The sequence below is a fragment of the Perognathus longimembris genome, chromosome 8 (assembly GCF_023159225.1).
Source record: "Perognathus longimembris pacificus isolate PPM17 chromosome 8, ASM2315922v1, whole genome shotgun sequence".
NCBI lineage: Eukaryota > Metazoa > Chordata > Mammalia > Rodentia > Heteromyidae > Perognathus > Perognathus longimembris.
The window spans coordinates 57,120,723-57,146,292 of record NC_063168.1 but is presented as its reverse complement, the minus strand read 5'-3'; the positions used below and the strand labels follow the sequence as shown (position 1 = coordinate 57,146,292).

Below are 25,570 nucleotides of genomic sequence, written 5' to 3'. Positions count from 1 at the left end.
GCCCTAAGACCAATAACAACAAAAAGAAGAAGGAGGAGGAGGAGGAGGATTACTCGGGTTTCTGTGTTGCTTGAAAAAAGATAAGTGATTGGTTTATGATTTTTGAGAACCAATAGATTTACTGATAAAGTTGGATAAAATGTTCTGTTTAAGGATCTCATTTTATCTTGGGAGAAACAGACGTAGAAATAGATAATTATCACTTCAAGGTGGAAGCATGCGAATGAATATTTTGTAGGAGTGGTAATATAGGTGTATGAGAAAGCTTTCTTTTTTTTTTCTTTCTCCCTTTTTTTTTATTAATTGGACATAAATTTTTTTACAAGGTGTTGTGCAAAGAGGGTGCAGTTACATAGTAGGGCAGTGTGTACATTTCTTATGATATCTTACGACCTGTTTTTCTATCCCTTGTCTAGGTCAGGTTGACATATATGCAATATACAATGTATCAAGAACATATACAGTATTCACAGACTTGGTCTCTACTGTCTCTCCATCTCCCTTTGTTAACAGTCATATATCAGGGAGATCATGCCCCTTTGTTTTCTGTGTTCTAGGCTTGTCTCACTCAACATTATTTGTTCGAGTTCTGACCATTTCCCTGCGAATAACAGTATTTCACCATTCCTAATCGCTATGTAGTATTCCATTGTGTATAAGTACCATATTTTTTGGATCCATTCGTCTGTGGAGGGGCATCTGGGTTGTTTCCATATTTTAGCTATTGTGAATTGTGCCGCGATAAACATGGAAGTACAAATGCCTTTTTGATATCTTGGATTTTGCTGTTTAGGATAGATGCCTAGGAGTGGTATGGCTGGGTCATAGGGTAGGTCTATATTGAGCTTTTTGAGAAACTTCCATACTGTTCTCCAAAGTGGTTGTACTAATTTGCACTCCCACCAACAATGGAGAAGGGTTCCTCTTTCCCCACAGCCCCTCCAGCATTTGTTGTTTCCTGAGTTCAGAGTATAGGCCATTCTAACTGGGGTGAGGTGGTATTTCAGGGTTGTTTTTATTTGCATTTCCTTTACTAGCAGGGATGTTGAGCATTTCCTCATATGTTTCTTTGCCATTTTTATATCTTCTCTTGTGAAGTCTCTCTTTAGCTCTTTTGCCCATTTCCTAATAGGTTTATTGGGCTTGGAGGGGCTTAGTTTTTTGAGTTCTCTGTAGATGACAGATATCAGGCCTTTGTCTGTTGCTGTGCTGGTAAATATCCTTTCCCATATCGTTGGCTGTCTTTCTATTTTGGTGGCTATGTCCTTAGCTGTGCAGAAACTTTTTAATTTGTAGTAGTCCCATTTGTCCAGTCTTTCCCCTATTTGTTGTGCCCCTGGGACTCTATTCAGGAAGTTCCTTCCTGTGCCTATAAGTTCTAGTGTCTTTCCTACTCTGTCCTTCAGTAGTTTCAAGGATTCAGGTCTGATGTTGAGGTCCTTGATCCATTTTGAGTTGATCTTGGTGCATGGTGATAGGCTTGGGTCTACTTTGAGTTTTCTGCATATGGCTGCCCAGTTCTCCCAGCACCAGTAGTTGAAGAGGCTATGTTTATTCCGTTGTATGTCTTTAGCTCCTTTGTCGAATATCAGTTGGCTGTAAGAGTGCGGTTTTATTTCTGGGTCTTCAGTTCTAATCCATTGGTCTTCTGATCTGTTTTTATACCAATACCATGCTGTTTTTGTTATGATGGCCTTGTAGTAGAGCTTGAAGTCAGGTATTGTGATACCTCCTGCACTGCTTTTTTTGCCTAGAATTGCTTTGGCTATTCTAGGTTTTTTGCTGTTCCATATGAATTTATGGATTGGTTTCTCTATTTCAGTGAAGAATGTGGCTGGGATTTTGATAGGTATTGCATTGAATTTGTATAACAATTTGGCCAATATGGCCATTTTCACTATATTGATTCTGCCTACCCATGAGCATGGGAGGTCTGAGAAAGCTTTCTTGAAGATGTGAAACCCTGAAGTGTAGTAGTACATACTGGTTTACAAAGACAAGTGAGAGTTATTAAAGCATTCAGAAAAGACATATCAGAAGGAAGCAAAGGTTGGGACAAAAACTTGGGTAAGGTGAGCATGCTGATAGACAATTGAAGTAGGGATCTGCTTAAGTGTGACAGAAGAGGCAAATCAAGGATGGCCTGGTTTGACATATGAAGGAGTATGAGATCTAATCTGTGAGTATGAGATCTAATCTGTGAGCAGTTGGAAGCCACTGAAAAATTTGAAGTAGAAGAAGTCTATGGTAAGATTTTTCTGTTTAAGTAATCATTCAGGTGGTTGTGTGGTGGTTGAATATGAGGCAGTAAAAAAGTAAGGTTAAGTTTTAATTAACATCACTGATGTGTCTATACAGGTTAAATCGTTTACTTTTTGATATAGTAAGGATTGAACTTAAGGTCTCACGCATATGAAGCAGATGCTCTTGCTCTACCACTATGCTCTATCCTGTGCTGTGTACTTCATATGAACAGGAAATGAATAGGAACAGGGTCATAATAGCAGATTACTATTGGTGTGTGTGTGTGTGTGTGTGTGTGTGTGTGTGTGTGTGTGTGTGTACACGTACACATGTAAATCTAAATTCACTGGGCACTGGTGGCTCATACCTGTAATCTTAGCTCCTCAGGAGACTGAGATCTGAGCCTCCTGGTTCAAAAACAAGCCCAGACAGACATCCAGAGGTACTCATCTTCAATAAACCAGCGAAAAGCAGAAGTGGTGTGTGGGTCAGTGGCAGTGTATCAGCCTTATCAAAAAAGCTAAGTGAGGGCTGGGGATATAGCCTAGTGGCAAGAGTGCCTGCCTCGGATACACGAGGCCCTAGGTTCAATTCCCCAGCACCACATATACAGAAAACGGCCAGAAGCGGCGCTGTGGCTCAAGTGGCAGAGTGCTAGCCTTGAGCGGGAAGAAGCCAGGGACAGTGCTCAGGCCCTGAGTCCAAGGCCCAGAACTGACCAAAAAAAAAGCTAAGTGAGGAGCACAAGGCCTTGAGTTCAAGTCCCAGTACCACAACACACAAAAAAAAATCTAAATTCTGTGTACCTACAGATAAATGCTAACTTTTTTTTTTTTGCAGTTGTGGAACTTGAACCCAGGGGCTGGGCTCTGTCCCTAAGCTCTTTTGCTTAAGGCTAGCTCTGTACCACTTGGAGCCACAGCTCCACTTTCAGTATTCTGGTGGTTAATTGGAGATGAAAGTATCACTGACTGCTTTGCTCAGGCTGGCTTTGAACCGTGATCCTCGTAGCCACTAGTACTCACCAAATGCTTACTTTTATTCCCAGTGACCAAATATTTTAATATATCTTTCCCATCTAATGAATTTTCTATGCGCTTTTTGTTACATTTAATTAAAAGGAGTGTTAAAAGAAGGTATTTACAGTATTTTTTTCTAACATACTTTTGCTCGCACAAGTTGTGCCTCAGTATGGCAATTTAAAGAGTACTATTGAGGAAAAAACAGATGACCTACCTCTTAGCTAAAAAAAAAAGAAAAAACTTCAAGGTATATTGTATCAGCCAGGTCTAGGAAACAAAAGCTGTTCAGTACTTTGTGCTTTGTATAAAAAGAGTAGCTGCTATTTAACCTGTCCCAAAGGCATGTATTGTTGTACCATAAACCAAGCATGGCGCCTGCTTGTCTGACCTTAGAAATAAAGGTTTCAGAGAGTATGTATGTGCTGCTTATTTTTCTTCATTTTTTTCTGGTGCTAAGGATTGAACCCAGGGCCTTAACCACACATAGTAATAAACACAGATGCTACCACTGAGCTACCCTCCCAGATGCTATGACAGGTTTTTAACATGTGTTCATTGACTTGCTAGTACAGAAAAGGAAACTTGTGTTTTCAATATTTCACCAAAATAAAATAAAATTGAGTTTTATTATGGATAAGGCACAAACTGCATGTACTTCATGTTCATTTATTTAATCCTTGAGATGCTGGGTAAACAGGGTAAACCAAGGCCATGTAACTAGTCAGTAGTGGAGCAGAAGATATATCTGCTAGCATACATACAGGTGAATTTAGGTGCAGGAGGGGTGTGCAGCCAGGAATGTAGAATGTCAAGGACAGACTTTCCCCCTCTGTGCCTTGTGTGCCAGAATTACTGAAACAAATCATTGGACAGCTTTTGTTATTTGAAATGAGAATAAGATTGAAACAAGACTAAAAGGACTGAAAAAGTGGATTGTAGAGTACATGCCACAAAGTTTTAAAATAGCCAAGTATGACTAGCATCCATCTGATATTGTGCCCCAGCAACCCAGGTCCTCTCCTAAGACGCAGCTGCATTACCAGTTTCTCTGGGCCCTTCTTATAGAGAATCTTCATGTGTACAATATACATATGTGTTTAAATCAATGGGAGGACACTATACAAAAATGCTTATTCTACTCTTATTCAGTTACCTTTGTCTTTTGCCTGATTTATGTTAGTGTAGCTAAATGTCATAATATTCTTTCTGTGCTATCTTAATTGTTTCTGTCCTAATACATTTTTTGGTTTGTTTGTCTTCTTGCCAATCCTAGGGCTTGAACTCAGAGCCTTGGAGCTGTCCCTGAGCTTCTTTGGCTCAGGCCTAGTGCTCTACTACTTGAGCCACTGCTCTACTTCTGGCTTGTTTGGCAATTTATTTGTGAAAAGAGTCTCATGGACCTTCCTGTTTGAACTGGCTTTAAGCCTCAATTGTCAGATCTTAGCCTCCTGGATAGCTAGTATTACAGGCATGAGCCACCAGCACCCGGTTCTAATATGTCCTCTTTTTAATCTTTCAAATGGTAGTCACATTCTTGCACACAGCTCCGTAAAGCCTTTTGAAAGCTTTTTTTTTTTCTTTTTTTATTATATGTAGTACTGTTTGTTTTTGTTGATACTTTTTGGTTCTGGGGATCAAACTTTTCTACATGCTAGGCAAGTGTTCTATTTTCAAACTACATCCTCAGCCTATGTTTTAAAAGGTATCATTGTGTTCCAAGTAGCCTATCACATTTAAAAGGTTTATAGATGATAGAAATCATGTCCATATTTTTATCTCTAGTGATTTGGTCATATCAGTTATTCAGTAAATATTTTCTGGTAATAATAGTGATATCAGTCTCTAGTAATGAACCTATCTAAGGCATATTTTTAAGCTGTGTGTGTGTGTGTGTGTGTGTGTGTTATTGCCAGTCCTTGAACTCAGGACCTAGGACTTGAACTCAGGACCTGGGCTCTGTCCCCGAGCCTCTCTGTGCTAAAGGCTAGTGCTCTACCACTTGAGCAGCCACAGCACCACTTCTGGCTTTTTCTGTTTATGTACTGAGGAATTGAACCTAGGGCTTCATGCATGCTAGGCAAGCACTAAGCCACATTCCTAGTCCCTTAATGTATATCTTAAAACATAATATTTCTGTTGCTGTTTACATGCTTGAGTTTTTACTAACTATTTTTAAAGATACTTAATGTAAGTGCAGAATTTTCATGAGATTTTTTCATGTGTGAGATTTTATTATATTTTAAAGATGCTTTATAAAATGCAGAAAATCATCACATAACAGTTTTGTAACACCTGAATAATTTTTCAGTTTTACATGAATATTTTATTTGTTCATTATATTTTTTTCTTTTTGTTTATTTTGTTCTTTTTTTTTTTCCTAACTCCCTCTGTTGCATAGAGAAGCTGCAACCAGTTTTGCAATTTTCCAAGTCACAAACGGATGTCTATAATGACAGCACTAGCTTGACATGCCGAAATGGACATCTCCAGTCAGGTACGTTTAGGTTAACTAACCAAAAATAATAAAGCTTGCATGCAAATTAGAGTCATACATAACCTGAAAATATCGATTTAGCTTTATAAAGAAAGATCTGCATTTTGTGTTTATAGGACTGTGTTGGAAATAAAGTATCAAATCTAAGTATATGAGCATGTAACATATAAGGTATACCTATTGTAAACATTTTGTTTCCATGTTTTACAACCTCCAATTTTAAAATTATATAGTGTGAGTATGCCTTCCTTGGATGATTAAAATATTCTTTTATTTTAATTTATTTTTTGTCAGTCATGGAGCTTGAATTATTCTTTTTATGTTTTAAGTTTTTTGTGAAAGTTTTGTTTTTGCTTTTTTTTTTTTGCCAGTCCTGGGGCTTGAACTCAGGGCCTGAGCACTGTCCCTGGCTTCTTTTTGCTCAAGGCTAGCACTCTGCTACTTGAGCCGCAGCGCCACTTCTGGCTGTTTTCTGTATATGTGGTGCTGGGGAATTGAACGCAGGGCTTCATGTATACGAGGCGAGCACTCTTGCCACTAGGCCATCTCCCCAGCCCTGTTTTTGCTTTTTAAAGAAAATGTGGTGGTCCGAGCACTGGTGGCTCACGCCTGTAATCCTAGCTATCCAGAAGGCTGAGTGAGATCTGAGGATTGTGGTTCAAAGCCAGCCCGGGCTTTGAAACCTGTGAGACTCTTATCTCCAGTAAACTACTCAAAAAAGAGGAAGTGGTGTTGTGACTTAAGTGGCAGAGTACTTGCCTCAGCAAAAAACAACTCAGGGATAGTGCCCAGGCCCAGAGTTAAAGCCCCAGGACCAGCCAAAAAAGAAAAAGAAAAGAAAACTTGGTGGAGCTTTGTTGAATAAGCAAGCAAGCAGACAAAAAGCGGACAGACAAACAGAAAGGAAGGGATGGCTAGCCTTCCAGAGGAAACCCAGAGGGGGTTCCTGCATCTCACTACAAAGGGCACAAGCCAGAGGGCTGTTAGCTGGAATGGAAGGGACAGGAGAGAAACAGGACAAGTGAGGAGAAAAAAGAAAGCTTGAATCTGTAGAACCTCTGGCCATTTTCCTTTGCATTGGTAGAAATTGGCAATAAAAAGGTGTTTTGGCTTTATGGAGTCCTTGAGTGAACGGACATCTAGAGAACATAATAATAAGAAACACAAGGGAGGAGGAGAGTCTGGTAAGTACAGAGAAAGAGACACCAGGAAGAAGGTATCCCTATCCTCCCGAAGTCTCTCTGGCTGAGAGTTGAATTCTCAATTCAGGCATCCCTGAAAGGAAAAGAGCCTTACCAAAAGTGCCATAGCAATGTGGTCCCTTTGGCGTGATACCATATTGAAAAAGACAAACAGAGGGCCTGTAGACAGAAGTTATTCACTAGACTTAGAAAGGAGATGGTGTGGTGAAGCCAGCTATGGTAAAGGCAAAAAGTCTGACATGGGGCTCCTTCAGCAGTTCTGGTCTATGGAGGGTGTTCAGGAGGTGGACTGAGAAAGACAAGAGGTATCCAATCCATCATCTCCTGACACTATCCCTTTCTGGCCTGTGCACCATATGTAAGGTTTGGAGGAAGGAGACCTCCATGTTGTTGTTCAGGCAGAAGAGAGTTTATTAGGAGGAGAGCAGACTGCTGGCCCTGCATGAAATGGAGGTGTGCAGAGAGAATATAGCCGAGAGAGAGAAAGGAGAAAGAGAGAAAGATTGAACAGAGAATAGGAAGGGAAGGGAAAGGAGAGGAAAGAGAGGGAAGCTTGTAAAAAAAATTTAAGATAAATGTTAGCTTGTTACTTTTTTTTTTTTTTTTTTTTTTTTGGCCAGTCCTGGGGCTTGGACTCAGGGCCTAAGCACTGTCCCTGACTTCTTTTTTTTTTTTTTTTTTTTTTTTTTTGCTCAAGGCTAGCACTCTGCCACTTGAGCCACAGCGCCACTTCTGGCCATTTTCTGCATATGTGGTGCTGGGGAATTGAACCCAGGGCCTCATGTATACGAGACAAGCACTCTTGCCACTAGGCCATATCCCCAGCCCTTGTTATATTTTTTTTTTGACTTACCAGTTTATTCTTCCTTGTTAAATCAATGACAAAATAAACTTTTACAATGTTTCCCAATGTTATTCGGGTGTATATTTTAGCAAATATCTGCTATTCTTTCTTTTTTGAGCTTCCATTTATTATCTTTAGTAAGTCATCCTTCCTTTTTCACCCCAGGAATCTTGAGGTTGAATTCTCCCACTTCATTTCACCCACTACCCCTGTATTGGAGTTGATGTTCAGTATAAGTGTGTGTGTGTGTGTGTGTGTGTGTGTGTGTGTGTGTGTGTGTGTGTATGCATGCATGCTGGTTTAGGAGCTTGAAGTTAGAATTTAGACTTTGGCTGTCTGTGAGCTTTTGTGCTCAAGCTCTATTGCTCTAGCTCCACTTCTGGCTTTTTTGGTGGTTAATTGGCAGATTTACCTGCCCTGGCTGGCTTCAAACTGTAGTCCTCAGATTTCAGCCTCCTGAGTTGCTAGGATTATAGGCCTAAACCACCAGCATCCAGCCAGTATAAATTTTAATATGCCAGTTTTCATTGCATATCTGTTTTCTTGTATATTATATATAAATGTTGATCAAAATACTTTTAAAACAATTTGAGCTAGGCACTGGTGGCTCATGCCTGTAATCCTAACTCCCTCCAATTCATATCTTACAAATAATGAGGCATGTGGTCCATGCTATAATCCAAGCACTGGGGAGACTAAGGCAGATGGACCACACGTTCAAGAGCAGCCTGGGCTGCAAACATAGAGAGATCTTGTTTCATTCAAATCCTATAGTTTAGGATTAGGAATGTGGCTTAGTGGTAGAGTGCTTGCCTAACATGCATGAAGCCCTGGGTTCTATTCCTCAGCACCACATAAACAGAAAAAGCTGGAAGTGGCGCTATGGCTCAAGTGGTAGAGTGCTAGCCTTAAGCAAAAAAGGAGCCAGGGACAGTGCTCAGGCCCTGGGTCCAAGCCCCAAGACGGGCCCAAAAAAATCCTGTAGTTTATATAGAAGAATATCACAAGACAATAACATTTTAACTTAGAATAATGTTATAGAAAAGGCATATATACATACATACACATATATGCAACAAATAAAATACATATTAAAAGCCATAGCATCATACATTTTTGAAAGTCATCACTTTTATGCTAAAATTATACAAGGGAAAAATGAATTCTTTGGAAGCTAGTTTATTTATCTTCTAGAGATTGGCATCTTTGCTCCCCCAGGAGTTGATTGTGCCCCAAACAAATAGGGTACTAGTTTGTTCTAATTACGGAACCCTTACACCAGGCAAATTACTTCCTGTCTTAACCCTGAAAGGCCAATGTCCTGATAACTACAATCTCATCTCCAGCTAGTAGCTTGTCCACAGACACGGCTTTATTTCCTTATTCAATCGTTAAAGAAGTTTCAGTCTGTTGTGGGTGGATCTAGTTTCTATACCTGAGGTAAGGCATAAGGTAAAGCATGATGTCAGAAGCAATAAAGTACAAGCTTCGCATGCACACACGTGTGTGTGTGTTTGTGTTGGTTCTTTGTCAGCTGTGAGGGAATGCTGGTTTAGCCCAATCTGGAGGCTACCATAGCAGGACAGCAGGACACATCTTCTAAGGATGGGCTTTCTGGATTTCTTTGAGCGACATGTGAAAGATCCTGGATGAGCTCCCTGTTGCTTGAGATATCTCAGGATATTAGGGTGTCACGTAGAAATGAGGACACATACTCAAAAGGAACCTAACAAGGTGAAGTTTACTTCTGTGCAGAACGGCCTGTGAACACATCAGAATGGTGCCTGAACACACACACACACACACACACACACACACACACACACACACACACACACACAGACAAACACACTTCATAAATAAGTTTGCTCATTTTTAAACCTCTTTTGGCCAGGCCCCAGTGGCTCACAATTAAAATCCTAGCTACTTAGGAGGTTGAGATCTGAGAGTGTCATGGTTTGATGCCAGATCAGGCAGGAAAATCTGTGAGCAGAAAAGCTCAGGGACAGTATCCAGGTCCTGAGTTCAAGCCCCCAGCACTGACCAAGAAAAAAATTTAATTAAATATAAAAAATTGAAACGTTTTAGTAGATACAAGTTGTGTGCTTTCATTCTCTTTCATATTTTTTAAACTTTAGAGCCAAATGTCAAGATACATTTTTTTCCTGTATGCATATGTTGTTGAACTCAAGACCTAAGCACTGTCCTTGAGGTTTTTTTTTTTTTTTGCCAGTCCTAGGCCGTGAACTCAGGACCTGAGCACTGTCCCTGGCTTCTTTTTTGCTCAAGGCTAGCACTCTGCCACTTGAGCCACAGCGCCACTTCTGGCCATTTTCTGTATATGTGGTGCTGAGGAATCGAACCCAGGGCCTCATGTATACGACACAAGCACTCTTGCCACTAGGCCATATTCCCAGCCCCCTTGAGGTTTTTTTACTCAAAGCTAGGGCTCTACCACTTGAACCACAATTCTACTTGAAGCTTTAGTTGGTGATTTATTGGTGATAAGAGTCTCACAGAGGGCTGGGAATGTGGCCTAGTGGCAAGAGTGCCTGCCTCGGATACATGAAGCCCTGGGTTCGATTCCCCAGCACCACATATATAGAAAACGGCCAGAGGTGGCGCTGTGGCTCAAGTGGCAGAGTTCTAGCCTTGAGCAAAAAGAAGCCAGGGACAGTGCTCAGGCCCTGAGTTCAAGGCCCAGGACTGGCAAAAAACAAAAAAAGAGTCTCACAGACTTAACCTGCCTGAGTTAGCTTTGAACCATGATCCTTAGATCTCAACTTCTTGAGTAGCTAGGATTATAGGCATGAGCATCTGGCACCCATCCTTACAAGTACTTTTGTTTATATAAGAAAAGTAGAGTGGGTATCAGGAAGAGGAAATCCTAATACTCATAACCTAGAGAACCCTTGAACAGGTCCTGAAACAGCCTGATATATATTCTAGTTGAAATCTTAGTTTGAAGTATTTCTGAATTTTAAAAGATTATTAGCTTGGTTTTACAAATTTGCTTTAGTTTACTAGTACTTTTTAAACTTATGGCCCTAATTTTCTATTCACATTGAATTTACCTTTGCCTTTGTAGAAAGTGGAGCTGTTCCAAAAAGAAAAGATCCCTTAACACATACTAGTAATTCACTGCCTCGATCAAAAACAACCATGAAAAGTGGATCTACAGGTCTTTCGGGTCATCAGAGAGCACCTAGTTGTAGTGGTTTATCCACTGTTTCTGGAGCAAGACAAGGACCTGGTCCTGCAGCTGCCACTCATAAGGTATTCTGGGACATAGACTATAATTTCTGTGCCTTTGCAAATAGAACATTTTATATTTATACTTGCTCAAATTCATTAGTTCTGTGTGTGTGTGTGTGCACGCATATGTGTGTTTAAATCAGGGCCTGGGTACTGTCTGAGCATTTTTGTTTAAGGCTGGTACTCTACTTAGTACTTGAGTCACAGCTCCACTTCTGGCTTTTTTGTTGTTGTTGTTGTTGTTGTATTTAATTGGCGATAAGAGTCTCTCTGGCTTTCCTGCTTGGGCTAGCATCAAAACAAGATTCTCAGGTCCCAAGCTCTTCAGTAGGCAGGGTTATAGGCATGAGCCATTGGTCTCTGGCAACTATCAATTTTTTGGTTTTTGTTTTTTTTTAATAATTTTTCAGAAAATGGATAAGTTTCTACAAAAAGGCCACTTGTTCTAAAAAAGCAAATTTCATTTCATTTCTTTGGACCTAATTAGTAATTTTATATTGCTTACTTGCCCAGTGTATTTAATGATGCTGTAAGTATAATTGTAAATTATTTCAGCTTATATAAATTTTATAACGTTAAACATACCTAGAGTTTTGTCACAGTTCCAAGAAAGATCAGAATTATACGTGTGAACTGGGTGCTAGGGTCTCATGCCTGTAATCCTAGATACTCAAGAGGCTGAGATCTGAGTAGCCTGGGCAGAAAAGTTCATGAGATTCTGGAAGTGGAGTTGTGGTTCAAGTGATAGAGCTCAAGCCTTGAGCAAAAAAGCTCAGGGACAGTGCCTAGGCCCTGAGTTCAAAGCCTAGGACTGGCAAAAAAAATCCTAACGTTATATGCATCGTCATAGGGCCCTTTTCTTTATACTAACTGAATCTCTGCATCAAAGCTCTGTAAACTAACTTCGTGTCATATGTAGTACTGTCATTAATATACTTTTACCTTGGGATAAATATATTTGGAGCTTTACATCTTTCCCTTATTTTTAAAGCTTGAATTCTACAGATATTAAGATTAATAAATAAGTAGTGATAAACTATATTTTAAATTCAAATTTTGTATCTTTTAAGGGTATTCCAAAAACAAATAAAACAAATAAACCTTCCACTCCTACAACTGCTGCTCGAAAAAAGAAAGACTTGAAAAACTTTAGGAATGTGGATAGCAATCTTGCTAACCTCATAATGAATGACATTGTGGACAAGTAAGTTTTGCTTTCTAAACTGTTTCATAGTTTTTATTCCAAAATTTTACTTAAAATGTATCATAAGTGGAATGTGTATAATGCCATGTTTACATGAAGTTGGATAGTTTTTAATTATAAATGTAGAAAATTTTGCTAATAAAATGAATATCACAGCATGAAAATGGCTATATTTCAAATGGCTTATATATCATATTGTAATAACTGAACCATATTTCTGTTGTGAATTCAACTGAGATTCTGTTTCTTAGTGGAACAGCTGTTAAATTTGATGATATAGCTGGTCAAGAATTGGCAAAACAGGCGTTACAAGAAATTGTTATTCTTCCTTCTCTAAGACCTGAGGTAAAGACTTCACTTATTTTACTAAAATACTGTCCACTACTAAATTCATTGTAGTAGTAAAGAAATATTTGAATAATTAATATAAGATAAACTTAGCCTGGGGCTGGTGGCTCACATCTGTAGCCCTAGCTGCTCAAGAGGCTGAAATCTGAGGATCGGGGTTCAAAGCCATCCAGGGAAGAAAAGTTCATGACACTCTTAATCTCCAGTAAACTACTCAGAAAAAGCCAAAAGTGATGCTGTGGCTTAAACGGTCAAGTGCTAGCCATGACCACCAAGAGGCTTGGGGATGGTGCCCAGGCCCTGAGTTCAAGCTCCATGACCAGCATAAAAGAAGATAAACTTACTGGTTTAAAAAGACATTAAAGGGGTTGGGAATATGGCCTAGTGGTAAAGCCCTGGGTTCGATTCCTCAGCACCATATGCATAGAAAAAGCCGGAAGTTGGCACTGTGGCTCAAGTGGTAAAGTGCTAGCCTTGAGCAAAAAGAAGTCAGGGACAGTGCTCAGGCCCTGAGTTCAAGCCCCAGGACTGGCAAAAAACAAAACAAGAAGACATTAAAGTCAGGCATTACACTGTACTTTCAAGGCCTAAACAAGACGTTCTTGAAATTGAAGCCACTTTGGGCTAATGGTAAATCCAGGCTATCTTGAGCTGTATATGAAAGTTTTTGTGCTAGTGTTATAGGGGCTTGAACTCAGGGCTTATTAGATGCTGTCCCTTAGCTTTTTTACTCGAGGCTGGTTGTACTGTACTACTTGAGCCATGGCTCCACTTCTAGTTTTTTTTTTTTTTTTTTTTTTGGCCAGTCCTGGGCCTTGGACTCAGGGCCTGAGCACTGTCCCTGGCTTCTTCCCGCTCAAGGCTAGCACTCTGCCACTTGAGCCACAGCGCCGCTTCTGGCCGTTTTCTGTATATGTGGTGCTGGGGAATCGAACCTAGGGCCTCGTATATCCAAGGCAGGCACTCTTGCCACTAGGCTATATCCCCAGCCCCACTTCTAGTTTTTTGATGGTTAATTGATTATAAGAGTCTCTGTCCTGGCTGGCTTTGAACCGCAATCTTCAGATCTCAGCCTCCTGAGTAGCTAGGATTATAGGCATTAGTCACCAATGCCAGACTACATATTCCCCTTTAAGCTGTCTGGTAGGCTGTCACAGAGAGATTGTTGTTCTTAGATAGTACATAATCCTGAATATTGAAAACACTTTCTCCTTAATCATAGTTGCGAATTGATGCATATTTTTTAAAGTTGTTTACAGGGCTTAGAGCTCCTGCAAGAGGATTGTTACTCTTTGGTCCACCTGGAAATGGGAAGACAATGCTGGTAAGAATTCTCTTCAACTGAGATTTCTATTGAGATATACTAGTGAAAATATGAAAACATCAATCTTTGACTCTTGAGTGTATTATTTATTGCTTTTGCTATGTAATATGTCCTTAAGTTTCGTGTGTGTGTGTGTGTGTGTCTGTCTGTCTGTCTTGGTACTGTGGCTTCAACTCAGGGCTCATGCTCTCGCTTTGCTTTTTTTTTTTTTTTGTATCAAAGGTAGCTCTTCTGTCTTTTTGCTAGTTAATTGGAAATAAGAGCCTCTTAAATTTGTCTTCCTGGGATGGTGTTGAACCATGATTCTCAGATATCAGCATCCTGAGTAGTTAGTATTACCGGCGTGAGACACCAGTTGCCAGGCTTTGGTTTTGGTTTTTGTTTTAAACCAGGATCTAGATACCTATATCTCTGCATTGTTTAAGAATCTAGATTTTAAAAAAAGAATATTTTTTTTACTTAGTTGTTTTATCTTTCTCTGGTCATTTATCTTCCTATATCTAAGAAAATAGTCCCCTCTGCCCCAGCTCTCTTAGAAAATGAGAAAATAGAAACATTCCTGAGGACCTTTCTTCATAGCTAAGAGGAATATTGCCTCATGTTGGAATTGTATCATACTTTACATTTCTAGAGAATCCATTCCAGTGTCTAGATTGATCAAATGTGACTATCTTTTTAAGTAGAATATTGGACTAACATTTTTTTTTCTGATTTTAAAAGGCCAAAGCAGTAGCTGCAGAATCTAATGCAACCTTTTTTAACATAAGTGCTGCAAGCTTAACTTCAAAATATGTGAGTATTCTTTTCTCAGTATTGCCATATATTAAGTTACTGTCCAAATATTACTATCTTAAATATAAGTGATAATTATGAAATTATTTTATCTAATATTTACATATAATATATACCAGTCCTCAAGGTACAGTTATTTGCATTTGTTAGATTCTTTAAATTGTATCTATTGTAAAATACTATTAGTTTGCTGAGTCTGCATAACTATATATTATAACTTAGATAGATAAATGATTTAAAATGTATTACCTTACAGATTTAGGATGGTAGATATCCAAGATGAACGTGATAGCAGAGTTAATTCCTCTGAAAGCGATGAAAGAATATGTTACAAATCTTTGTCCTTGTTTCTTTTGGTAGTTTATTGGCAGTTTTGACATTTTTCATGCTTTAATGATCTCTTATCTTCATATGACATTCCTATAGGCATATCTTTCTCTATGTTCAAATTACCACTTTTTTTTTTTTTTTGCCAGTTCTGGGGCTTGGACTTAGGAACTGAGCACTGTCCCTGGCTTCTTTTTGCTCAAGGGCAGCACTCTGCCTCTTGAGCCACAGAGCCACTTCTGGCCGTTTTCTGTATATGTGGTGCTGGAGAATCGAACCCAGGGCTTCATGTATACAAGGCAAGCACTCTTGCCACTAGGCCATATTCCCAGCCCTTAGCACAGTTTTTAAGAACCCAGTTGTATTAGATCAACCTTAATAAATTCAGTTTACTTTGATCATCTACAAAAACCTATTTCTTGTGTGTGTGTGTGTGTGTGTGTATGTGTGTGTGTGTGTGTGTGTGTATACTGCTGGAACTGGGGTTTGAATTTAGGGCTTGGGTACTCTACTTTAGCTTTTTAGCTCAAGGCTATTACTTTACCACTTAAGCCACACTTCCATTCCAGGTTTTGAAGGATTTTTTTGTTGCTCTACAGGGACTTGAACTCAAGGCCAGGATGCTCTCTTAACTTTTCTCACAGTGAGGATGCTCTACCACTTTTTTGGTGGTTAATTGAAGACAAGAGTCTCATGGACTTTGCTGCCCAAGTTGGCTTCTAATCACAATCCTCATGTCATAGTAGTTAGGATTACAGACATCAGCCACCACCAGGGGCCAGCTTATTATCTGTCCTTAAGGATTTCTTTTATTTATTTTTACATTTGCAATGCTGAATATTTAACTCAGGACTTCATGCTTGCTAGGCAATGGTTTACTGTTTGAACCATGCCTTCAGCCCTAACATTTACTATTTACCTATCTATTTATTTATTTGTTTTTGCTGGTCTTGGGCTTAGTCTGGGTGCTCTCCCTGAGCTCCTTTATTTATTTATTTATTTATTTTTGGTCCAGTCCTGGGTCTTGTACTCAGGGCCTGAGCACTGTCCCTGGCTTCTTTTTGCCCAAGGCTAGCACTCTGCCACTTGAGCCACAGTGCCACTTCTAGCCATTTTCCATATATGTGGTGCTGGGGAATTGAACCCAGGACCTCATGTATACGAGGCAAGCACTCTTGCCACGAGGCCATATCCCCAGCCCTCTGAGCTCCTTTTGTTAAGGCTAGCACTCTACCACTTGAGCCATAGTGCCACTTACAGCTTTTTTAAAAAAAATTTAATTATTTGACAAATAAAGTGATGTACAGAGAGGTTACAGTTTCATATGTAAGGCAATGAGTACATTTCTTCTCCAACTTGTTACCTCCTCCCTCATTTTTCTCCAACCTTCCCCCTTCCCCGTTTACAGCTCATAATGTGATTAATTGGAGGTAATAGTCGCATTGATTTTCCTTCCCTAGCTGATTTTGAACCACAGTCTTCAGATCTCAGCCTCCTCAGTAGCTGGGATTACAGGTGTGAGCCACCATGCCCAGCAATATTTCCTTTTCAAAAGAACTAAACAGGCTGTGTAAAAGTATAATTCGGTCTATTTTCTAAAATACTGTTCTGGGGGCTGGGGATATGGCCTAGTGGCAAGAGTGCTTGCCTCCTACACATGAAGCCCTGGGTTCAATTCACCAGTACCACATATACAGAAAACGGCCACAAGTGGCGCTGTGGCTCAAGTGGCAGAGTGCTAGCCTTGAGCAAAAAGAAGCCAGGGACAGTGCTCAGGTCCTGAGTCCAAGCCCCAGGACTGGCCAAAAAATAATAATAATAAATTTTTAAAAAATACTGTTCTGGGGCTGGGGATATGGCCTAGTGGCAAGAGTGCTTGCCTCGTATACATGAGGCCCTAGGTTCGATTCCCCAGCACCACATATACAGAAAACGGCCACAAGTGGCGCTGTGGCTCAAGTGGCAGAGTGCTAGCCTTGAGCAAAAAGAAGCCAGGGACAGTGCTCAGGTCCTGAGTCCAAGCCCCAGGACTGGCCAAAAAAAAATAATAATAAATTTTTAAAAAATACTGTTCTGGCGTGGGGATATGGCCTAGTGGCAAGAGTGCTTGCTCGTATACATGAGGCCCTAGGTTCGATTCCCCAGCACCACATATACAGAAAATGGCCAGAAGTGGCGCTGTGGCTCAAGTGGCAGAGTGCTAGCCTTGAGCAAGAAGAAGCCAGGGACAGTGCTCAAGCCCTTAGTCCAAGCCCCAGGACTGGCCAAAAAAAAAAAAAAAAAAAATACTGTTCTGTTATACCACCCCTAGTAAGCCTACTTCATACTAGTGACAAAAATTTAGTTGCTAGGTTCTAGACTAGGAATCTGTCATAAAAGTCGACATTTAAAATTTGAGTGGCAAAATCATGAATCTTTCGAAAACTGGGATAATATTGTATTTTATGTGTAATAGTACTTAATGCTTTATGTAGATGGGAGAAGGAGAGAAATTGGTGAGAGCTCTTTTTGCGGTGGCCCGAGAACTTCAACCTTCTATCATTTTTATAGGTAAGAATATGTTTTTGTTTTTGTTGGTCGTGGAGCTTGTACTCTGGGCATACGCACTGTCCCTGAGCTCTTCACCTCAGGGCTTGCACTCTACCGCTTTAGCCAAGTGCCACTTCCAGTTTTTTGGTGGTTAATTGGAGATAAGAGTCTCATGGACTTTCCTGTCCCGGGCTTTGCTGTCCTGGGCTGGCTGAACTGCAATCCTCAAATCTCAGCCTACTGAGTAGCTAGGACTGTAGGCATGAGCCACTGGTGCCCAGCTGAGAATATGTTTTATAATGATATTTGTTGAATATTTGTAAAATATCCTTTTCTTAAGTATGACAAAAAGTTTCAAAGAAAGGAGTTTAAATAAAGTATAACTTATAATAAATTCAATAGCACCCACTAAATTAATAACCCAAGTATCCAGCTAAATTAATCATAAAATGACTCATCTAGATTGCTTTTTAATTATTTTCCCTTGTATTTCCTGTAGATGAAGTTGATAGTCTTTTGTGTGAAAGAAGAGAAGGAGAACATGATGCTAGTAGACGTCTGAAAACAGAATTCCTAATAGAATTTGATGGTGTAAGTAATGTATTTTCATTATAGCACTATTTTAGTATATGTTTTTCTAAGCACCATATTATTATAAATACAGATTTTTCTTTTCATTGCTTTGTCTAAAAAGTACTGACAACCCTTTTTGCCTTGTAGGTACAATCTGCTGGTGATGACAGAGTACTTGTAATGGGTGCAACTAATAGACCACAAGAGCTGGATGAGGCTGTTCTCAGGTAGGGCAGTTCACATGAAACACATATATTGATGACCATGTTCATCTTCTACATCTTATTTCATTTACATTCATTTTTAAGACTAAATTATTTTCCTTCCTATGCTATATTCTCATCTTGTTACCAACTAAGTAATTTAGAGGGTTAGGCACAAGGAATTTGTGATATTGCTCCATTGTGTTTAGAATTGGATGCTGAAATTAGAAATTTGAATCCAAACTTTGTTTTTTTTGTCTTGGGGCTGGAACTCTGTGCCTGAGCACTATCCCTGGCTTCTTTTTACTCAAGGCTAGCACTCTACTACTTGAGCCACAGCACCACTTCTGGCTTTTTCTATATATGTGGTGCTGAGGAATCGAACCCAGGGCTTCTTGTACACCAGGCAAGCACTTTACCACTAGGCCATATTCCCAGCCCCAGTGCTGGGAAATCTAACCCAGAGTTTCATGCATGCTAGGCAAACATTCTACCTCTAGGCTACATTCCCAGCCCCCAAACTTTTTTTTTTTAACCTTATGGATTAATTTGATTTTTAAAAAATATTTTACTGCATAGAATTTTTCAACCATTAAAGTCTAGTCTCTTCAAAAATGTTGATTGGTCTATGTTAATGTTTCCTGAGATTTGATCTTTTTCATTTTTTGAGTTTTTCAGTTCTTGAGAACGAGGACTTGCTACATAGTCCAGTCTAGTTTGAACTCAGTATCTTCTTGCCTAAGCCACTCAGATGTGATCTTTTATTAAGTTTATAGGTTTTTCTTCGTCTGTACTGGTATTAGAACTAGGAAATTGAAAGGGAATACCAAAATTGAGAGACACAGGGTATAAAAAGACAAACAACTACAAAAGCACTACTTGCAAAACTGTTTGATGTAAATGAACTGAACACCTCATGGGGGGAAAGGGAAAGGGGAAGGGGGGAATGAGGGACGAGGTAACAAACAGTACAAGAAATGCGGGCTGGGGATATAGCCTAGTGGCAAGAGTGCCTGCCTCGGATACATGAGGCCCTAGGTTCGATTCCCCAGCACCACATATACAGAAAACGGCCAGAAGCGGCGCTGTGGCTCAAGTGGCAGAGTGCTAGCCTTGAGCGGGAAGAAGCCAGGGACAGTGCTCAGGCCCTGAGTCCAAGGCCCAGGACTGGCCAAAAAAAAAAAAAATAAATGTATCCAATGCCTAACATATGAAACTGTAACTTCTCTGTACATCAGTTTGATAATAAAAATTTTTTAAAAAATTTATAGGTTTTTCTTACTTAACAGGCCAGTAGTTAGTATCCTTGCTGCTACATCTTTTATAATTTTGTTTCTGTGATATTTTTTCTTTTTCATTGCTTTCCTGTTCTCTCATCTTCTATTGTCTCTTGAGCTGTTGTGTGTCATTTTCTTAAGCTCTCACATCCCTGAGTTATTACTTCATAGAAAAACACTTTGTTTCATAAGATCATTATATTCTTTAGAAAATATTTGGTCAAAGTCTAAGTGTACTGTTTGGGAAACTGGTACTTGTTCTTCATTATATCTGTTTAACTGTGGATTTTCCCCTTATTTTTGGTAGAATAGTTTGTAGAGTGTTTTTATTAGTTATTTATGGCCAGTCCTAGGGCTTGAACACAGGGCCTGGGCTCTGACCCTGGGCTGCTTTTAGGCTCAAAGTTAGCACTCTACCACTTGAGCCACAGTGCCACTTCTGGCTTTTTCTGTTTATATGGTCTGAGGAATCGAACCTAGGGCTTCATGCGTGCACCTAGATAAGCACTCTATCCCTAAGCCACATTCTCAGCCCCACTAGCCAGACTTGATTGAGGTGTTTTTTTTACAAAGTTGTGCTTTTTGAGTTCCTCAGTATACTTACCTCCTTTGTCATTTCTGTGTTACTGATTAGGGCTTACATGATCTGTATCATCAGATATTACCTGTTTGTTTAAATATGGAGGGAGTTGGGTACCTCTGGCTCATACCCATAATCTTAGCTACTCAGAAGCTAAGACCTTGAGTCCAGAGCCAGCCCATGCAAAAAGTCCATGAGATTTTTAATTTCAATTAGCAAAATACTGGTCTAAAGGCATAACTCAAGTAGTAGAGAATGAGTGAAAAAACAGTGCAAGACTTCAAAACCCCGAGTTCAAGGCACAGTACTGAAACAAAAAAAAATTAAAACATGAATAAATAAATGAATAGGAATGATTTGATTACCCTTAAAAGTGTGCTTGTCTGTATTTCCTTTGGAAGACCCCATATTAGATGACTATGTCCATGATCTGCAATGGTAGATCTTTGTGTTTCTTCCTTTGTTAGTACACTTGTCACTATCATCTGTAGTATTTTGTATATTTTAGTTGCATGAATCTTACCTAGTTTGACAATGATGAATTTATATTTCACTTTCTGTAAGGTTTGTTTGTTTGTTTTGCCAGTCCTGGGGCTTGAACTCAGGGCCTGGGCACTGTCCCTGGCTTCTTTTCTTTTGCTCAAGGCAAACACTCTACCACTAAGTCACATTCCCAGCCCAAATTAATTATTTTTTAAACATTAGTAGTTTTTAAAGTAAGTAAAAATACTGTTTTAGCTGTGAGGATGCATTTTTTTCATTTGAATATTATATTTAAAGCCTTTTTCTTGTCATTTGTTACTTTGAATTGAGTTAGTTTTAAATTCAAAGTTAAATTTCTAAAATTATCTGAATCTTTTTTTAGGCGTTTCATCAAACGAGTATATGTGTCTTTACCAAATGAGGAGGTATGTATAAATGTTGGAGTTTTTCTTAAAAGCAGAAACAAGAACTCTCATCTAGATGATATCGAGTCTTTAAAACTGTTAAAGTCACTTTGGAATCTTTAATAGTTTAAGATAATCATAAACTTAACACAAGACACCTAGCAATGGTACTCCTAAAAATTTATGCTAGAGAAATGAAAACATGTCCACATAAAGACATGTACAAGAATTTTTAGCCGGGGGTGGGGTGGTGGAGTGGCTCTGTGCATATGTAATCCAGGCTACTTGGAAGGCAGAAATTGAGCATACCAATCAAGGTCCACTTGACAAAAATCTCATTAGAACTCCATTTCAGCCAGGTACTAATGGGCTCATGCCTGTAATCTTAGCTACTCAGTTTGATAATGAGGATCACAGGCTCTGGGTTTGATCCCCAGCACTACAACATCAAGAGGTATCAGTATGCATATTCCAGTCTGGTAGCCAGTTGTTAATGGTTCACACCTATAATCTTGGCTATTCAGGAAGCTGAGATCTGAGGATTAAAGTTCAAAACCAGTCCAGGTGGAAAGTCTTTAGACTCTTAATCTCCAATTAACCAGCCAAAGGCCAGAACAAGAGGTGTTGGCTCAAGTGATATAGACCCTAGATCTGAAAAGGTAAGATAAGAGTGGGAGGTCCTTAATTCTAGCTCTGAATTGGCCCACACGTGAAAGCATACCATAAATAAAAGGAGCCATATGTGAACTAATTATCATATGATTCCATTTATCTAAAATGTCTAAAAAGATAACTCTTTAGAAATGTGAAGTGGATCACTAGTTTGCTAGGGCAAAGACAAGGTTGAGTGAATTTTACCAGATTGGTAGAATATTCTAAAAGTATTGTTCTAAGGGTTGTACTACTATAAATTTATTAATAGTTAATTGTATAATTGTAAGGAGTGAAATTCTTGAAATATAGATTAATATATCTTTAAAACCTATTGAAAGAGAAAAAATAATAAAAATAAAAGTTCTTTGAAATTTATGATTGTCTAGCTCAGACTTAACATTCTTGATAGAAACAGCTGCTATTTCTTTCTTTCTTTCTTTCTTTGTCAGTTGTAAGGCTTGAACTCAGGGCCTGAGCGCTATCCCTGAGCCTCTTCATGCTCAAGGCTAGTACTCTACCTCTTGAGTCACAGTATCACTTCTGGTTAATGAGAGGTTATTTGGAGGTAAGAGTCTCATGGGAACTTTTCTGCCCAGTCTAGCTTCAAACCAAAATCCTCAGATCTCAGCCTCCTGAGCAGCTACAATTACAGGCATAAGCCACCAGTGCCCAGCAACAGCTGCTATTTCTTTAGTGTTTGTTTAGATCATCAGTTCTCTCAGTAACTCTTATAACACAGGTAGTTTTAACTCTACTTGAAAGACATATATGAGGTTTCACAGTGATAATCAGGATTTCAACCTGTTTCCTGAATACTTTATCAAGCTAGTCTTAATATGTTAAATAAGTATTATTAACTTTCGGGTAGAATGAGGGTTGGTCAAGGGACTTGTGAACTCAAGGCCTGGGCACTGTCCCTGAACTTTTGTGCTTAAAGCTAGCATTCTACCACTTTGAGTCACAGCTCCACTTCAATTAATGGGAAATAAAAGTGTCTCACAAACTTAATTGTGATCCTCAGATCTCAACCTCCTGAGTAGCTAGGATTGCAAGCTTGAGACATCAACGCTGGGCAGATTATTAACTTTGATAATTTTGATATTAAAGATTGAGCTGGGCTACAATCGCAACTACACAGGAGGCTAAGACCTGAGTATCCCCGTAGGTAGCAAGCTCAGTCAAGAAAATCAATGAAAATCCTTAACTACCAAAAATAAAAGGACCTGTGGCTCAAGAATGCTAGTCTTCAGAAAAACAGTTCAGAGACAGTGCCAGGCCCTGATTTCAAGCCCTATAACTAACACCCAAAAACAAGAGCTGGGTGGTAATGGCTCACTCACACTTGTAATCCTAGCTACTCAGGAGGCTTGAGGTTCAAAGCCAGCATAGCCAGAAAAGTCCCTGTGAGACTCTTACCTGTAATTAACCATTGCAAAAACTGGAAGTACACTGTAGCTCAAGTGGTAGAGCCCTAACCATGAGCACAAAGAGGCTCTGGGACAGTGCACATGCCCTGAGTTCAGGCCCCACAACTGACCCCCCCCCCCAAAAAAAAGGAAGATTGAACTGATAATTCTTTAATTTCTTTTTTTAGACAAGACTGCTTTTACTTAAAAATCTGTTATGTAAACAGGGAAGTCCATTGACCCAAAAAGAACTAGCACAACTTGCTAGGTGAGTAATTCAATTTGGATTTTCTCAGCGTGTTTCTATTTATTTGGCAAAGAATTGCCTTCCTGTATTAATTTGAAATAAACCCAAGCTTGATATGAGTAATTCACTTGTTAAAAGCTTACCTTGTCCTCCTCCTCCTTCCCCCGTTCTCCCCTCCCATTGCATCTCCTTTTGCTCCATATATATATTTCATAATATATATACATATATACACACACACATAAATATTTCAATTCAGTTTCTGTCTGGTTAGACCTGACCTAAAAAATGGTGTATTTTTTGTAAATAAAGTTTATATGTTATTAAAATAATTTAAAAAACTTAAACCATGCAATATCTACTAATGCCAAGACGTGTTTTTTTTGTCAGTCCTGGGGGCTTGGGACTCAGGGCCTAAGCACTTCCCTGGCTTCTTTTGCTCAAGGCTAGCACTCTACCTCTTGAGCCACAGCACCATTTCTGGCTTTTTCTGTTTATGTGGTGCTGAGGAATTGAACCCAGGACTTCATGCCTGCTAGGCAAGCACTCTACCACTAAGCCACATTCACAGCCCAACACACACACACACACACACACACTCTCTCTCTCTCTCTCTCTCTCACACACACACACACACACACACACACACCTTTTTTTTTTATATTTTATGGAATCTTTTTAAACTTTTTCATCTTTTTGAGGGGTGGGAGGCATGGAATGGTTGTAGAGCTTGTACTTGGGGCCCGAGTACTGTCCTTGAGCTCTTTTGCTTAAGGCTAGCACTACCACTTAGAGCCACCATTCCACTTCCAGTTTCCTGGTGGCTAATTGGAGATACAAGTCTCACAGACTTTCCTGCTTTGAATTATGATCCTCAGATCTCAGCCTCTTGAGTAGCTAGATTTCAAGTTTAAGCTATCAGCACCTGGCTTAACTTTTACGTTTTTAAACAGTTTTTTGTTTCTTTTTAAATACTAAAGAAGCTGGGAATGCTGGGTGCACATCTGTAATTTCAAGTATTGAGGCAAAGGGGCCATGAATTTAAGGCCTGGTATATGTAGCAAGACCCTGTCTCAAAAAACAAACCAAGTCTGGGTGCTGGTGGCTTATACCTATAATCCTAGCTACTCGGGACAATGAGATCTTAGGATCGTGTTTATAAGTCAACACAGGAAAGAAAAGCCATGAGACTGTTTGTTTGTTTGTTTGTTGCCAGTCCTGGGGCTGGGGCTTTAACTGGCCCTGGGCACTGTTCGTAGCTTCTTTTTGCTTGAGCTAGCACTCTACCACTTTAGCCACAGTGCTACTTCCAGCTTTTTCTGTATATGTGGTGCTGAGAATTTGAACCTAGGGCTTCATGTATGCTAGGCAAGCACTCTACCACTAGGCCACATTCCCAGCTCCCATGAGACTCTTTTTTTTCTAATTAACCACTTAAAAACTGGAAGTACAGCAGTGGCTCAAAGTGGTAGAGTACTAGCCTTGAGCAAAAGAGCTCAAGGACAGTGCCCATGCCCAGTTCAAGCCCCACAACTAAAAAAAGAAATAAATATAAACAAAACCCCACAAAAGGGGTCATGGTCCTAGGTATAGCAAACACTGCAGCTGATCGTGCAGAGAACTGGAGATTGGTCTTGACTCTTAACCCAGCAAGAACATGAGGGAATTTATAGCCAAGAAGCAAGATGAGGGTCAGTAGATGGAAAATTACTGATATGGAACATCAGAAAAAAAGGGGATTCTTACAGGACAAATTCTACAGAATTCTTGCTGAAATCAGGCCATGGTGATTATAGTGTCTAGCTGTCCAGATACAGTTGTGAAGGATTTGTACTATACTTAGCAGAATTCCTGCTCAGTTGTATTCTGCACCAAGGTAAAGCAAGATGAGGCCAATGAGCCCAGAGGATCCCACTTAATGGCAGACTGTCTTAAACTTTTTAATGAGCATCACATACTTCAGTTACAAATGAATATAGGAGATACATGAGTTTTAGTTCCAGAAACAAGTCAAAAAGTAATTTAAAATTTTACCAACTATATGAATAGTGAACAGTTTTAGTAAAAACACTTTCAAGATATCTGGAAGAAAGTAACAAAGTAAATACTTAGAAATTTGAAGTCCTGGGCTGGGAACATGGCCTAGTGGCAAGAGTGC

The 25,570-nt window shown here is 39.5% G+C and overlaps 1 protein-coding gene and 1 long non-coding RNA gene across 3 annotated transcripts in view; both read left to right on the top strand.

The window, feature by feature from the left end:
* Spast (spastin) overlaps positions 1-25,570 on the top strand; it is a 55,680-nt gene that overhangs the window by 17,813 nt on the left and 12,297 nt on the right. For both annotated transcript variants that reach the window (XM_048353180.1, XM_048353179.1), the window contains exons 4-14: positions 5,665-5,760; positions 10,895-11,082; positions 12,132-12,265; positions 12,517-12,610; positions 13,863-13,937; positions 14,658-14,729; positions 17,531-17,606; positions 18,085-18,176; positions 18,306-18,385; positions 21,084-21,126; positions 23,354-23,433. In XM_048353180.1, coding sequence (XP_048209137.1) covers positions 5,665-5,760; positions 10,895-11,082; positions 12,132-12,265; positions 12,517-12,610; positions 13,863-13,937; positions 14,658-14,729; positions 17,531-17,606; positions 18,085-18,176; positions 18,306-18,385; positions 21,084-21,126; positions 23,354-23,433 — 1,030 coding nt within the window. The remainder of the gene's footprint in view (positions 1-5,664; positions 5,761-10,894; positions 11,083-12,131; positions 12,266-12,516; positions 12,611-13,862; positions 13,938-14,657; positions 14,730-17,530; positions 17,607-18,084; positions 18,177-18,305; positions 18,386-21,083; positions 21,127-23,353; positions 23,434-25,570) is intronic.
* On the top strand, positions 40-2,658 carry LOC125356582. The gene is made up of 3 exons (XR_007211931.1): positions 40-254; positions 1,932-2,346; positions 2,641-2,658. It is a non-coding gene; the product is annotated as an uncharacterized LOC125356582 (long non-coding RNA).